Raw genomic sequence first — 17,661 nt, forward strand, 5'->3', positions numbered from 1 at the left:
ACATCGGCGCTTTTCTCCGCCGTTGTTTGTGAGGGATTTAGCCAGGTCAAGCGATCATCTGTGATATATTGCGTGCTTGGACAATGAGCAGCATCAAAGCCCTTATTAAATCTACATAATTGCGGGATTCGTAAGCAAGAGCCTATCTGCCGACTGGCCGTCCTTAATGCAACACGGTCGCATGGTTATGAATTCATATCGATGATAATAGTTCACAATCATGATGCGCCCGCACCCCCTTCATGAAGCAGAAAGACTGGAGCCCTGTCATTGAATTATCTCCAAACACATTCCAGCTTCTCGGGATTTTAACCGTCCTGGCATGATTCTTTGATACCCCAAAAACGTCTTTTCTCTTTTTAAACTTGATGAGAGCCAAAACCTAATAGGAAGGTTGAATTTTTTTTTCTTGAGGCTTTTTTTTTTTACGTGCTTTTCTGGATGACTTTCTAATACGTGTCTACAAAGGACAAGATTACACGAACGACATCAATAACACATGAGACGGAAATCGGTGGCGTCGTAAACAAGTCGGGGAAAAATAGCAAACGAGAGAGAGGGCGAGGACGAGAATATTTATGCGCATAATTTATCCGCAACGCACGGTCCAAACCGGAGCCGGCCTTGTGGCTCGCCACCGCCACGGTCTCACAGCACCTGCAGTCGGAAAAAGATTGGCCGTAATCGCGCGCGGCATTAGCATTCGGCGCTAGCGGCGCGTATGCAGATGGCTCGTTCACGTAGGGCAGATGTTTTAATGAATGTTAATGAAAAATAAAAACGGTAAGCGATGATTAAGGAGTGTTTGACACTTAGAAATGAATGCCGCGGATGAATAAATCAATAAATAAACATTGCGGCCCACTTTATCACTCAGCTAGGTGGGTAGGGACGGGGGGCTTCATCTATGGAAATGAGTGTTTGTCTACCCTCACATTTTTGAGTGATTAGGAATTAATTTGAATAATTAACCATGATCAACTTCAGAGATGAGCAGCGCGCCAATGACTGGAGTGCGTTTGTCTTATTTTTGGATTTGTTTGTTGCTTGTTGTCTGAGCTGGCCTACCTTCGAATCAGACGCTTGTTACACACGTTGTTTCATCGTACACACACGCGGGCAAAACTTTCTTCGGGCAGAACAAGGAGTTAAAGGTACTTTGGAATATTTGAGCTGATATAAAGAGAATATAATGGCTACTAATGTAATATTTATGGAATATTCAAGTTCTACCCCTATTATACGCTTTTTGTCCTTCAGACCTCTCCCGGTGCGTCGCATGTGCTCATATCTCATGTATGTGCTGTTTGAAATGTGTGTGCGTGTTTGTATAGACAAAGGTTAACTTTGTGTGTTAATGTAAACAACGTGCATAACAGATGTTAATTATACATGCAAATTGACAGAACGGCGTCTGCATTACACTATGTGTGTACTCTATATGACCGGAGGGATGTTTTCAGTTGTGTTTTTGTGTTTGGTCATACTAAAGATTAAAAGCATGCGAATAGAAAAATGAGTGTGGATGATATTTGATTTTTGTGTATGTTGATTGACAAACCGACATTAACTACGTTTATGGAAATCGGTAGATTTAAAAAAAATTCAAAAAATCGGCGATAGATACATGTCTGCGGACATATTTAAATGGCCGGCAATCATCAGCAACTCATTCCGCATTTAATGATTTTACTCACAGCTCAGCGACAATGCTCCAGTCCCGCGTGGATCACGTTGCCCTTTTCACACAGAGTGTACGATGGGAATGTGCAACATTTAAAGGGAATGAGAGGAGCCGCTTTGATTGGCTGCCAATGGAGTCGGCTGTGCTCTCGCCCACGGTGGCGCAAACTGCCCTTTTTTTTCAAATGCGCCTTCTTGCGCTTATGTATTTATGAGAACGAATACAGAGACTTTGGCATTGTGCTTGTTAATAACAATAATGCTCCATGTCTTTGTTGCTTTTGGGTGTTACGGTTTAAGGCCAAGGGAAAGAACATCAGTGCGGTATGTCCTCAACTGCAGTATACTGTATAACATGATGAAAGTAGAGGCTATGCTTGGCTGACTAAAGCGGCGTTGAAGGCGGTGGGAGTATGTTGTTTGATTCCCGCTTGTTTCTGTTTTCTAGGGGAGAAAAAAAACAAAACAGCTAGTGACCAGTAGAAAGAGGTTCATTTTCACTCCTCATTTACATTTTTCATCAACACTTAATGAAAATGAAACTGTCAAAAAGATCTTTGAAGAAAATGAGGTTTGACAAACAGCCAAAGTCAGGCATGTTTACTTTATCTCTCTATATGTGACTTGACAGACTTAGAATTTGTGTTTATATGCATGTATATGGCGTGTATACATGTTGTATGCATATGAATGGACAGATGCATGTTCATATCATTTTTTGTAGTTGAATGGAAAGTGACGTTTACAATGTGTTAACGTTGTAAACATACAGACAGAGAGATGCTAACATTTTATGCGAATGGACAGAGGACGCATGTTTTCATTCGAGCTGCAGCCAACGATTATTTTAGGTATTGATTCATCTGTCGATTGTTTTGTTGATCAGTCGATGAATCGGTAAAAAAAAAATGTTTTAATTTCAATCTTTTTTTTCCCAAAAGCGGACATTATTTACTTGATCGCTGACGCTTGTGACAAGAGGTGGGGGTGAGTCACATGACTTGACTTAGGTCAGGTCCATGTCACCGGTTTCAGGACTTGGGGCTAGCTTAAACAAATAAACGACTTTGACTTTGTAATCGTGAGACTCGATTTGGCTGGAACGACGTGTCGTAACAAGTCTTGGCTGTTTCCATTTAAAAACCTGCGTTTTCAACACTGTTCCATTTGTTTTGCTCGCTGAAAGAGAAGCGTTTTGCGTGTGTTTGTTTGCGTGTGTGTAGCACTCACAAACCTGGCAGCCCACCAGTGTGCTATGAAGCCACCTCATGAAGCAAGTGTCTTGGAGGGAGCTGCGAGATGAGTAGATTTGTATTCAAGAATGATGGTTTTTGATAAACTGGGGAAAAGAACTGACAACATGGAAGATTTGCAACACAAACGCAACTATGACATCTAATTTCATCCGTCACCATTAAACACCGATCGGCTACGTTAACTTCACGGTTTAGCTAACAAATATTAGCAAGATTGTACAACGAGCTATGACTTCACTCGCTGGAAATTTTGACTTGCCTGATTTTTTTTTTTTTCCAAAGTACTTTGCTGGAAACTTGAAGGTTAAGACTCGCACAAATGTGATTTACTCCCACCTCTTACAGTGACCTCCAAAAAGGAAATCTGACCCCCCACCGGTGCTCCATTTCTGCGGACAGCTAGCCTCCAGAATGTAAAAACGCAAGCCTCACCCTCAGTGTTGTTGTTTTTTTGGCCAATTCTCGCTGTGTGGGGTGTGGAATGGGAGATTTAGTGGATGGCTTGGCAAAACGGCCTCCATTTTATATTCAGTTGATGATCCTTGCGGGTCTGTTTCTCTGAGTGGATTATCCAGAGATGCCGCCGTTTGAGCCCCTTTTTATATTCCACGGCTGTGGCACAGTCAATAAGGTCCGTTCCGCATACAGTATCCCAGATTATACACGACAGACAGCATCATTTGCACTCAATCTGAATACAAATGATGACAGACTGCGGAAAACAAGTGGCGGGTATTTATTTGTTTTTGTTTTTTTCTGTACGCTAAGCGAAGAAAAAAAATATACATGTGCCTACAGGGAATTGTTCACCTCCACGCTTTGCGAAAAGTCATGGTCCTGAAATAATGCTCGTCAACAAATTGTCAAGTAAGGTGGGTGCGAAGGTTATAGCATTTTCTCAGCATTCTCGCATATGTAGTTGTGATGCTAATTGGTCATGATTTTTCACACGCCATTGTGTGCTTGGACAGACAACCTTACATTGTGTCTGCATGTGAACAGACAGACACACATGTAAATGTTACACGTGAACAGTGCAACTTGAAAACCTAGAAAAAGTCATGATTACTGCTTTTAAAAGTAATTCAGTTACTTTACTGATTACTTGATTTTAATTGTAACTAAGGGCCTGTCTACACGTTTTTGAAAACGCCGGATATAAGTTTGCGGTTAGCCCTATAATCCCTATCATCCATCTATCGTCCCCGGAGTTTTTTCAGTGTAAACGCAAAACTCCGGCCGCAGTGGAGATTTGCGGATATGTCCGGATATCTCCTGATCCACGTTTTCGTCTGGACGGGTATAGCCGGAGAGTTACGTCGTCACCGCGCGACAACAATGCTTTGACGTCTCTTTGCGCGACTTGTGTTTTCATTAGAATACGGTTATACGGTTGTTAAAAAACCCCGGCTATTTATTTTTTATGTTCTTTAACCTTGATGGAGACATACTTTGCTTCGCCGATTTGTACCTGTTGAAAAGTTTTTTTTTTGTTTTTTTTTAAGTATCTCCTGATCGAATGTACCCATCTCATAACTTAAAAATGTCAATAAAAATATTTGACTAAAAAAACCAAAAAAAAAACGGCTACGTGTAGACAAGGCTTCAGTAAGCCACTAAGGTACAGGATACATACATGTTATCTGAATCAACTGAATGGCGGATACACATTCTGGGAGAAGATAACTATCTGCATTAATGTGTGAAATCCTTCTTGATCCACAACTTAATTAGCAGCATCACTCTTAATATCCTAACTGATCATTCTCCAACCACTGTCCCTCTTTCCAATTTGCTTACCATGACAGCGTTCAAGCTACGCAAGACACACCAAAATATCCCCCGCTACGTTCGCCGGCAGAAAAAAACCAAACTAAAGTCTTTTGTACACAGTGAACGGTGCAGATGCGCTGTCTGCGATGTTCTCGTAATGTTTTTATTTACATCGGTGATGATTTTTCCAGCCACCATCAAAATTGCTCTGCACGGGATGGATCGGGAGATGCGAGAGGAGTACCTGGTGGTCATCCAGGCCAAGGACATGGGCGGCCACATGGGCGGCTTGTCGGGGACCACCACCGTCACCATCACGCTCACCGACATCAACGACAACCCACCCAAGTTCTCGAAAAGTGAGCCTCTCAAAACGAGAAATCCCAGCTCCGAATTGGCGTTTCATGCCTTCCTCTGTGTTTTTGCATCTGAAAGATTTGTACGAGTTTGTGATCCCCGAAAACCTGCCCATCGGGCAGATGGGAGGCAAGGTAAAGGCCAACGACCGGGACGTCGGCGACAATGCCAAGTCCACGTACAACATCATCGAGGGTGACGAGCAAGGCGTGTTTGAGATCGTCACAGACCCGCAGACGCAAGAAGGGATTCTGCGACTCAAAAAGGTACGCTTCGGCCCAATGCAGCGGAAATTAGAAAGGGATGTCAAAAAAAAGAGCACATGGGAAGTTGAGCTATAGCCACACTTTGGAAAAGTCCTCCATTATTCTCCTGGCGGCTTCGAAACGTTTAATTTAGCCCCTGAAACCCGTTTCAGCAGCAGACATGAAATTATGGTATTTTTGGGACTATAAGACCCACTTAAAATCCTCCAATTTTCTCAAAAATCAACAGTGTGCTTAATTAATTCATAATAATTCTGGTTGTGCTTACTGCCCTCTAAACGATTTTACGTGGTACACGGTGCTCAAAAATCTGTTCAGTACGTAGTCAATCTACACTTGTTCGCAACGAAGGGCGAAGAAAGGATGTCATCTTTTCAGTTTGGCGTCTTCCATTCAAATTCTCTCCTATTTACTTTCATGTCCGTCTTCACATTCTCATCCGCATCTAATCGCTAGCAGGTGTTCACGTTTTTGTCATACCGGAACTACAACTACTTCCTGCTTTTGTGTCTAAGAATCATGGGAAATGTAGACCTAATAGCGCAAGCCATTTCTTTATTTGTGCGCCATTTGAATAATTTCAGTTGTCTGTTTGGCCTATATTTGGCATTTTATTGTATTATTCTGTTGTATTCACGAGTATTTAAGTATCAAGGCTCCATTAGTGTCCTACATCCAGGCTGTCATAAAGCGAAGGTAGCTGCCGAAAAGTGTGGTTTTGACGTTAAGGTAATCAAGGGCAAAGTGGCGCAACAACTTTTCTGATTGTTCAGTTTATCGTTTTTGTAACGCCTTCCGAATTTTTGTGATTAAAAGGGACTCAAGTAAATTAAACCGCACGCCTTTTTTTTGTTCAATTACAACGGCGTCAATTCCTTGTCGTTGTTGGATCGTGCAAGGCTCGTCGACGGAATGCTCGAGTCGGAAATGTCATGCCCGGCTGAAAAAGTAAAGTAAGTTGCCGCCACACTATCCGCTAAACATACAATTAGAATGAAATATTTAACACACAATGCTTCACAAAGACAATGCGCCTTATAATCCAGTGCGCCTTATGTATGAAAATAGCTTCTTTATAGTCTGAAAAACACGGCAGGTGGATGTGTTGATCATGACAGGAAAAATGTCTCAAGGATCCGAGAATGGAATTGAACAGAAAGCCGTTTTGATTTGAAGCCGCCTTTTTGCCCCCTTTTTTTCCTGGGCTCAAACTTTGATGAACTCTATGAAACTATTCAGCAAAATGAGCTCTGATTGGTGTCCTAGACAGACCGGCGACAGTAAATTGCGAGGAGTTGATACCCACGTCATCTAATTTAGTGGCATGTGGTGGTAATCAGTACTTCCCCCGTAATTAAGCCCCGACACCAGTTTGATTAACAAGAAATCTGCTGCGCAAGGATGTACAAAAAAAAATGTCATTTGATCATTTCGTTTTGATGCAGCCATTCATGGCGAGTTCTTGGGATCAAACTTAAACTCCTACTCGGGATTTTGCCAAAATGAGCTGCATTCGGCGAGGCATCTTTTCCCTACACCATCTAAGGCGTCCGGAATTTAGTATGAACAATCATATCAAGGATTTGCCATGAAAAAGCCTGTTCGTTGCTGCTTGCGGCTTTATTCTTTTATTCCTCCAGCTTTATTATATTTGTTGTGACATGAATCCACATTATCCCAAGGACGTGCGGTGGCATTTAGTTATGAGTGTGAACGGTGATGAGCACAATGTGTAGGAGGTGCGCAAGAACTTCGGCAAACCGCCGGGACGACAAATAACATCAGTCATAAAAGCGCCAATTGTTGACAAAGCAAATGTGAGGAGTATGTTTTTTGTTTTTTTTCCTTTTAGGCAACTTGCACTTCACGTCTGAGTGGGAGTTTCAGAACACACAATTGTCTCGTTTGTCAGTTCTTTTATGAAGCCAAATAGGAAACTTTGGCTTCAAGCTTCGACACCGCAGTTTAACTTGAAACTTGTCATCTTTCAACTTTGTGAATCAACATGTGACTTATTGTTCATCTCAGTTTTGTTTGTGGACTCAGTCGCCGCAAACGATTGTCTGTTTGTGATCATGAGGTGGCTCATCTTTCGTATAAACTATGAGAACAGCTGCCGCGTTAGTCAGAAGACCTTGCGTGTGGGCGGACAAGTTGGAATTTTGAAAATGCAGCCCCCGATGCCAGTGGTATTTAGGTTTACTTGTCTACAAGGAGAGGAAAAAGTATGCAAACCCTTTGGATTATCTTACATTTCTGTATAAATTTCAGGGTTAAAATAGTTTGGGGATTTTCCATTATACTCAGGTTTATTTTTATTACGTTTTAATTAGATTTACAAGCAGGTTTGTTAGTTGTTTTTTTTTCCCCCCCAAAAAATGCTTTGTTTTAGTATTAGTTTTGGTTTTTCAAAAATGGTGTGTATTTCAGAGATTTCAAGATTAAAAAAAAAAATAAAGTATTTTAAGTAATACAGTAATTACTCATCCCTTGTTTGCCAAGTTACCAACTTTGGAAGTGGATTCGTGGCTTGAATTTCCATTGCTGTTGTACAACGTCTAATATTATATATGTGTGGCGGCCGTTCCAAACACGCAAGCTGCTGTTGCCGAGGTGTAACGTCATCTCGTGGCACTTTTTTTAATTTTTTTTTTTTTATTGGCCGCCGCCAGAAAACGTCGCATCTACGTGACACACTGTAAAAGGGATACAGTAATACCGAAAACAATACATTTAAAATCATGTATTAATAAATGCATTGCCAAAGATGAAAATGAAGGACATTTTCACGTTTCAATTTTAGTTCGTTTTCTCAACATAAAATGTAGTTAAAAATGTTTTTTTAAATTTTTTTTATTTCAGTTTATTTCATTAACTTTCGTGAACCTAGCTAAGTTGCTCGTAAAAAAGTTTTGTCCGATCAAAATCACCAGAAAATACAGTCTGCGTAAACTCTTACCACACAAACAATTCTGTTTTCACACGTTATTGTCTGAAAAGATGCAGGAAGACGCACATTAGATTTGCCGGGTCCTTGCGACAAACTCTCCCAATTGCTACTAAATTGCACCACGTGTACTCAACACGCTAAAATGAACCCCCTTCGTCACTTTCAGCAACGTGTCGCAGGCCCGACACATAAAAAACACAGACGTAAAAACAGGAAAGGCTACCGACCCCACAAGGTCAGAGCTCGACCAAATGTCTTGCGCTGTATATTGAGCCCAGCAGGATGAAATCCTTTCGTATCAACATTGTTCATGTTCTCTGTCCACTTTGAAACACATCACGCTCCTCCGCAGTTTGAGCTGACTCGTCGGGCTGGTGCGAATGCCCCCGGGGGAGGTAAGGGATGACGCTGATGTGAGCGGAGGTCGGCTTCTCGGCGAGTGCAGTTCTGCTGGTCCAGTGGAGGAGCGCGGCGACAGCCCAAAAAGACTCCCGCTGACACATCCCATCCACGGTCTTTAAAGTGCCTTCTGGCGCTCGTTAAAAAAAAAAACCCTTCTGCTGCGAGGTTAACATTTATCGATCGGACTTTTTGGGTTGGGGGAGGTCTTCAGCCGACCGGTTTGAAGTAGAGTGGTGATTGTGGGAGGGTTATTTGCTTTTTGAGGCTTGGGGAAAAAAAAAAAAAAAAAAAAAAATCTATCAAATATCGGTCCGCCTTCGGGCCCACGGAGGGATGCTAGCGGGATGCTGAGTTTTCACCCCCTCAGCCCGCAATGAACTTTGAAGTCTCTCCATGCTCTGCCGGTCCATCCTGATGTGATCCCGTGCGTGACTGGGAATGACACATGAGGGCAGGGGCGGCGGGGTGTTCGACAGTACTCACAAAAAACAAAAAAACAAAAAAAAAAGAAGCCGATATTCATCTTTGTTCCGTCGCGAATGAGCACCCGTTGACTCCTTTAGTTCAAATGTGCTGTTTTACAATTACAAGAATGAGGATTGAGGATACATTGAGCCAGGGGCGGAGCCACATTGACAGTCTGCCCACCCAGTGAAGTTCATGAAAAAATATATTCGTTTACATTTTTAGTCAATTATGAAATTATTCGTGTTTTTTTTTTTTTTAATTGAATATTAAGATTGGCATAATTGTGGTTGTCTAAGGAAGATCTGAACTTCATATTATTCAGTTTGTCATTTTATTTGAATATACGATGTGTCGGTAACAGGAGGATTGCGCGAAGTGAGAGAAATATATCAGGCCCACCCTGATTTTTCCGGGCCCACCCATTAGCCACGTTCTGGCTCCGCCCCTGCATTGAACACCAAACAAAATGTTACTTCCTGTCTCTCACTGGGTCTTAAACCTTCAAAAATATCTCAAGGAAACACTGGTTTACAGTACATACAGAGTAATCCAGTCATCTATTTTGTATAACACATGTCCATAAAGTGGGTTTTAAAGTGCTATAGTATTAAATAAACTTACTTAAATAAGTCAACTTTTTTCTTTAGAATATGTTCTATGCGCACCCACAAATCTAAAGACGGCCTTCTGACTAATATTGCTTTTGTGGGATGTGAATTAAGCAGCAAAATCCACCCGTTTTTACCCATTCCCGGGTGGCGGCCATTTTGCCACTTGCCGTCAACATGAAAATGACAGTCGCAGTTACCTTACGGCTCAGGTAACGACCGTCACGGCTCACCCGTTTTGCTGCCTTTGGTCATGTGACCTTTGCAAGCTGAGCCCTTAGGCAAGCAGAATTTTACTTTGGAATTTTATCCATTGGGTTCATTAGGATTCGGTTGCAAGTCTTGTGCAACTCCAACACGGCGGCCTGCTGCAACACCTTTGGAGCTTTTAGCATATGTAGCATCTGGTTGCGGCTTTTTATTACATTACTGTACGTAACTCACGAAATGAGATCGTCTTGCTTGTCCGTTAGCTGACACTTTTGCATTTTGTTGAGAGTAAGTCAATATAAGTGCAGTGTGTGTGGGGGTGCGTGTGTTTGTGTGTGTGTGTGTGTGTGTGAAGCCATTTGAATAGTATTGGAATTTACTGCTGAGTACCTTAATGCCTCCACTCTACAGCCGTGAAGGTCAAAACACACAAAGAAACGATGCCAATGCTGTCCTTGAGAGCCCCTGCTGTAAAAACACAAAACGTTATGTGCACTCGCTAGCTAGAACAGAAGCTGTGACGCTGTTTTTTTTCCCTTTTTTTTTCTTCATTGCATTAGAGTTTATTTCATTTGTTTAGAGAAAAATGCAATAACAAACGGCAACAACAGCACCTGTTGGAACTTGAGGGGAATTCCACCAAGTTGGTTATGTGAAAACACTGAGGAAGTTCACCCTGAGATAAGGGAAAGTCTGATCAAACCGTTTGACCGGGTACGAGAAATTCAGACTCATTCGTCAAGGCTGTGAACCTAACCTACTCGCTAGCAGGTTTTGTATGCCAAATTCGGACTTTCCAGCCGTCTCCTCCCGCCCGTAACAAACAGGGCTTGTCCGTTTCTCCGCGATTCCATCGATATTGAGGCACAGCTGATTTGAAATTGGTACGCTCACATTCACAGATACCATTTTCGATCGAACAGTATTGCCTTTCAACCGTCAGTCATTTGTCATCAAATTCTCTGGCCATTTACAGTATCACTCATCGAACACGGGGACTTGCATTGACATTGGTGCGGATTTTGTGAATCACAATTTATTTATTTTTTGCTATACCACCCATTGACGCCTTTTCGCAGTTGAGACTTCATGGTTCACTATTTCATACACAGGTAGGTCTACATATGTCATTATGGATTTTATTTTAATTATAGTATTGTTTTAAATGAGGGCCAGTCCCGGTTCCGGCAGGGCCACCACAACTTGGCTCATGGCACCATGAACTTATCAAAGGAGAAAAGAGAATGCAAAAAACAAGCCCTGGTGGAACCGAGACGGAGAACCTGGTTATCGACAGAACCGAACGATAGCAACAACACATATTGCACACGGAGATCGTGGCGATAAATGGAGGAAACAAAACAAAAAGCAACGACAAAAGACAACGCAAAAGAGCAGTTCCTTATATTGTGAACCGCGAGTTCATTTCAACTGACGCTAATCTGGACGTCTGAGCTCCGTTTTATGATTAGCTCACCATTATAACGGTGACTTTTTCAGTGGTCTTCGTGCATATTTTACCAGGCCATCTTGAGGGGTGGAAGCAATATTTGGCGCGGTGAATAAAAGTCTCCAAAAGCTTACCTCTCTCCATTTCCATATAATCACTCTGACCATCCATGCACAGCCTCACACAGGCTGCTTTCCCGTCACTAACCTTTGAATTAAAGTGTTATCCTCTGGCTGGTCTTTTTTTCTCTCTCTCACCACATATGGAGGGATCAGAGGGAGAAAAAGATGAGGAGGAGGATGAAAGTGCTTCAAATAGCTACTCGGAGCGTGCAGGAACGAACCTCCGAGAGGCTTTGGGGGCTCCCGAAAAAGTCCCCCACACCAAGAGCAGCTCGGGACTGCCAGCTTGGACCTTCTTTTAACCCCAAAATTTACACGGGCCAATGTGACCTGCCATCAAAAGTTAATATCACGTCATGAAAAGCCAAAAATGTAAATGGGCCAATGTGAAACTAAAAATGCCAATTAAAAAACCATTAATATTTCAATATTAAAAAAAAAAAAAAACGTATTTTCACCTTTCTCCTTTTTAAAGAATCGAGTTTTATCGTACAATTTTTTAGAAAAAAAAAAATAGACTTTTGAACTTTTCTTTTTTAAATATTTCAACCAAGGGCAAAATTTCACCAGCAACAAAAGAAGATGGTTAAATGTTAATGATCAGATATCTTTTAAAGGAGTCACTGCAGGCCACACACGGCGGCTGCAAAATCTCACCCACATGACAACGTGACCCAGACAATATGTTTTGCTCTCCCTTTGGAGAGTTTTCTTGCTAACCTCCGCAGAGTGCTTGTCATTATTGATTTTGTGTTAGCCGGGCAGGATACACACGCGCTAATAATGTGATGTCAGCGAGAGCGTAAACAAAGAGATTCATAGAGTAATTGCTCAGCCTGACAAAGAGTATTTTTCTGAAAAGTAACATGACAAAGCCTGACAGATGCAAATGAAAATCAATTGTGTTCTTGCTGACAAAACAATAGTCAATGACGTATTTTAAGTGACTATTACCCCAAAAGGAACATTTGGGCACCACTTTTCAATAATGGTGCGGTAGCCCATATTAAAGGTTAACACATAGGTGACTAACTGATTAGTTTTATTAAGCTCTGATTGGCTTAACATATTTTTCCACGAGAAACGTTAAAAAAAAATCATGCTTTGTAGGCTTGCTCGTTTTAGCGAATGTGGCGAATGTTGTTGTTTTTTTTGTCAGAGTTAACTCATGGTTGCAAGTACGTTCGCCATACATTCGCAAACAATTTTAACAATCGCAAACAGTTATTCTTGTCGCCAATAAATTTTCGGCTCTTCTCACCTCAGTTTTGAGCACTTAACTGCGGATAACTACAGGAAATTGTGAAAACCACCGTGTGTTGAATGCATAAATTCACGCTAACAAGCTATAAATGCCAATTAAGGAGAACAATGTTTCCTGTAGTCTGTAAGACCAATTTTATTTTCTACGGGCACCTTAGAAAATCATAGCAAAGCAGAAACTGTGCAGGGTAAGCTAACATTAGCACGTGTAGCTGTTTTTTGTAATGTCTAGATGTTTATCTACAAATCATACAATTGTCTTTGCTTATTTGGTTTGGGCTGCTTTAAAATAGTCTTGTAGGAAACTATTTTATTCAAAAAAAGACTAAGAACAAGGAGAAAACTGAACTCTTAAGCAAAACAGAGACTGGTGTTTATTTTCATAATTCCTATACAGTGGTACCTCTACTTACAAACGACTCTTCATACGAAAATTTCAAGTTACGAAACGCCTCAACAGGAAAATATTGCCTCTTGTTACGAAAGAAATTTCAGGATACGAAAGGTAAAAGTATGGGCTGCTACTAGCGGTATGGGCTGCTACTCGCAGCTCCGGAGTTTCGGAACGCAACATACTCATAGCTGCTCTGCCATTGGCTAGCCTAGCATCTTCCTGGCATCCCATTGGCTAAGAGGGACCTCTACCGTATGTGTCTATGTGTGTAGATAGATATATGTGATAGACATGTCGATGCAGCGTCCTCGTCATTCGCCTCCCGGTGCCATGAGGTGTTCCGATAGTTTTACATGAATTAGAAGCGAGGAAAATTTTTAAAAAAGGAGAAAATCGTTTATTTGTCCATACAAACAAAGCAAGAGATAATAGAAAAGTATGAAAGGAGGATGCGTTTGTTTGATCTCGCCAAAGAATATGACCGTAATGTATCGACAGTCGCCACGTTATTAAATCAGTTGTATACAAAACGCCAGGCAAAAATCACTTCTGAGAGAGAACATGAACCAAAGAGGGCGAAAAGCGATGAGGACAGCAATTAAAAGGTAAACAACCATCATATTTATTCCTTACTCTATTCTTTTTTTACATTATTCACAACTCTCATATTTGTTACATGTTTTCATGCATTTTTATGCTTTATAAAACATTTATGTCTGAATATTGGGGGGCTTGGAACGGATTAGGGCATTTACATGGAAAACGCGTCCCTACTTACAAAATTTTCTACTTGAGAAAGTTCTTCCAGAACCAATTAATTTCGTAAGTAGAGGTACCACTGTATGTGTATTCTAAGTTATTCATGAACTAAAAAAGTATCGCAAGGAGGCTGCCACATTGCATTGAGCACATCATATCATGTGACTGTTACTCTTTTGCTTGCTTGCAGGCATTAGACTTTGAAAGCAGGAGGACATACACGCTCAAAGTGGAGGCTGCCAACGTGCAGTCAGACCTCGGTGGCGGCGTTGGCGGTCCCTTCAAGGACACGGCCACGGTCAAGATCGTCGTGGAGGACGCCGACGAGCCGCCCGTGTTCTCTAAGCCCATCTACACGCTCGAAGTCAATGAGAATGCGCCCGTGAACACCGTCATCGGCACGGTGGGTGCCAGGGACCCGGACTCCAGCAGCAGTCAAGTAAGGTAAGACGGGATGCTCTAACGCAGCCTTTGAAGACTAAGCCGAGCATTTACATTCAACCTCCGCGGTCCAACGGGACACTTGGTTGGCATGTTTGGCAAACCCCAGAAGCAGTTTCACTCAGCAAAAAGCAGACCTGGCTTTAATGTATACTGTAGAGTCACAAAAAAGTCTCAAGAAGACATGCCTGAAAAGACACAGGAAGTCTGACATTTTTTTTTTTTTTGGAGTGGTCATTTTAGGGGTATTTTGATCAGTTTCTTCAAAAACGAACTTTCAAATTCAGTTTCATTTGGCAACATGGCATTTGGCAGTCATATCTATTTTAAGTAGACCAACCCCAAAAAAAAAATCTTAAACCAAGGCCTGGCAATACAGCCTGCCATTTTGATTTGAAAACAGCCATTTTAAAAATGTATCTGCCAATGCTTAGCTTTATTTAAGCCCCAGGCATGACACCCCAAAATTGGCTCGGTTGCACCCCCCCGGAAAATCAACCAAGTTACGACTGGTAACTTGAGAAAATAAAAAGAGCACTCATAAGTCAAGGCATCACTGTAATTTGGTCAAATTCTGCATTTTTTTGACTGTCTATTTTTCCATTAAGTGACCAAATAATGGCCCCAATTTCCGTATGCCATATCTTTGCAGTAACTTCTGAGAAGAGGTGGGTACGTCTTTTTCAGGCTTTAAGTTGTACTAATAAAAAGGGTTTGACATGGAAGGCAATTAAACATTTTCATCCATGTGACCTTTCAACAGGTACCACTTAAGAATCACACTCATTTCCACAAATGTAGGAAATAGCGACCAAAAAAAACAAAAAAAAAAACGAGGTGAAGCTGCTGCAACTTCTCACCCCATGACAATGACAAGGGCACCTTGACGATAGGTTATACAGGCAATTTCTCCCCTCTTCCATCGGTCGTGGCATTTCATTAATTCCCCTAGCGACTTTTTCCCCGGACACAGCACTCATCAGGTTGTGTGTACTGTAATTGTGTGGCGGGTGGGCTGCCTTTCATAGATTGGCTGTAGAGAAAATGGCATTGGACTTTTTCCTGTTCTGCATGCATGGTGGCATCCTCATGTTTAGTGATGAGATAGCCAGGAATGGAGGTTGCACAATGTTACTCCACTGGTAAAAAAAAAAAAAAAAAAAAAAAGAAAGACATTTAATGGCATCTTTTGGGTTCGCCTGCCCTATTTTGTTGATGCCGGTCTGGCTTTACAGCAAGCCAAGTGGAAACACTTCAACCGTTTAGTGAATTAGCAATTTCCCAATCCATGCTTACGTTCCCATTCAGGGAACCATTCTGCTGATGTTGCCGACTGTAATTAGGGTCCCAACATGTGGTGCAAAGGCCCTTTTGAAATTGTTTTGCTAATTTGACGCCGTTCTTAAGCCAAATGAATTGTCATTTGAAGAATTTCCACGTTCTGAAAAAAACTCACCAAATTGGATCCTGGTGCAAAATCTGAAATCTGGTAAAAGTTGCAAGTGCAACATAACTGACTCAATATTGTGCCACGGAATTTTTTGTAAGCTCCGCTCCTGAAGACACTTTAATTAGGAGCATGAAATGTAGTAGGCATGTCTGTCATAGGTAGACCCACAAAAAGGTCTAAAAACGCCATACCCCACATTTTGGTCATTTTGGTTCAAAGCAGACATTTTTGTGGTTTTTCTTTTTTTGGGGCAATTTCTGGGTCAGTGTGTTCATTTTCCCAAAAATAAACCCTACTTGAACCAAATGTTGTGTACTACACAGAAAGGTGATTCCTAACATAGTTTTTAGTCCAGAGACACCCAAACATTAACTCCCAACACATCTCAGAACTTTTTGAAAATCCAGCCAACTAACCCCATTTTCACTTCGACACATGAAATTTAGTTAGGATGTCAACCATGAGTAGACCCACAAAAAAAACTCAATAATCTACACCTAAAAACCTCATACAAAGTCTTCAGTTTTGGTTTGATACAGCAATTTGAGGGTAATTTGGGGATTTCCTTCATAAAATAAACTTGAAAATTCAGCCCGAAAGTTTAGCACGAAAAGGCTACACTGTAGGGTGCAGCACAATAACATGATTGGTGGTAGGGGGGTGGTGAAGGCCCCCACAACCCCACCCGGTCCACCCGGTACTGACACTGCCCCCTAGAGCCGACTTTTGTCACCCTGGGACCCGTATTTTACTGTTGTTGCAATGTCGCGACACACTTTTGCAGACGTTAAAAACAATAAAGGTTTTGTTTAAAAATTGCCCCTAAAAACGCATGCGTAGGTTATTGTATTTTCGAACGGGCTAAACTAGTGGCTAAAGCACACATACCTAAAATGTTCCATTTGGGAGCTTAGTTTTCCTCTTTACTGTCGTGAAATAACCGAAATAAGAATAAATGTTGTTTTTTTTTTACTTGCTGTCCTACCCAAAATGGGTTCCAAGCCACTAGTGGAGAATCACTGCCCTAGAGTGTGAAAATCCTTGCTTCATCATTGCTTACTTGTTTTGAGGTCAAAAGGTGACCCTTTTGTCTATGATGACGATGATGATAATAATAATGTATGGCAGATGTCAGACGATCTCTTTGTGGAACTCCACATGATATACGCCACCCCCCCCCCCCCACTAAACACCGTATTTTATGTCATGTTGCCATTTAAGATAGATGGAATCGCATTGAATCCGAGTACCGGTATGCTGTTATCATTGTGTCAAGATCTTTGTTATTTCACACGGGCTTACAAAAGACTTGCCTCGGTGGTATTATGTCTCTTACAATCATAAGTACTTGGTGTTACTATTAATGGGGATAGAAGCCACAAAGGAATGAATTCTATTATGACTTATAATCAGGGCGACAGTAGCAGCAATCAGGTGCCAAAAAATGGAGTGCATTATATTGATGTTTTTTTTTCTCCTGGCTTCTCAAATTCTTTAATACCCTAAATTCTGTTTTTCTGAATTATCGTGTGTTATATATCAAAATGACATTTCGGAATATAAAAAAAAAAATGGGTAAACATGCACAATCTAATCAGATCCAATGCAGGATGTTATCAAAAAGTATCAATTTCAAAAATATATTACTCCTCTCTTTTGATTGACACCAGCAGATTATTCCAATGTTGTTGTTTCGTAGAGTCGGCAGTAATATTTCAGTTATTTATCTACAGGCGCAAAGATTTAACGGATGCAAAACCAAAGGACTCTGGAAAATAAGTGTCCAATCCACTCCACTCCAAAAACCTC

General features: G+C 41.4%; 1 protein-coding gene across 4 annotated transcripts in view; it reads left to right on the forward strand.

The window, feature by feature from the left end:
• Nucleotides 1-17,661, forward strand: part of cdh8 (cadherin 8) — a 166,201-nt gene that overhangs the window by 128,661 nt on the left and 19,879 nt on the right. For all 4 annotated transcript variants that reach the window (XM_086025310.1, XM_086025311.1, XM_086025312.1 and 1 more), the window contains exons 5-7: nt 4,904-5,071; nt 5,148-5,335; nt 14,152-14,405. In XM_086025310.1, coding sequence (XP_085881436.1) covers nt 4,904-5,071; nt 5,148-5,335; nt 14,152-14,405 — 610 coding nt within the window. The remainder of the gene's footprint in view (nt 1-4,903; nt 5,072-5,147; nt 5,336-14,151; nt 14,406-17,661) is intronic.

This window comes from Filicampus tigris, chromosome 3, assembly GCF_054856515.1.
Source record: "Filicampus tigris isolate MCC_2025a chromosome 3, RoL_Ftig_1.0, whole genome shotgun sequence".
NCBI classification, from domain to species: Eukaryota; Metazoa; Chordata; class Actinopteri; order Syngnathiformes; family Syngnathidae; genus Filicampus; species Filicampus tigris.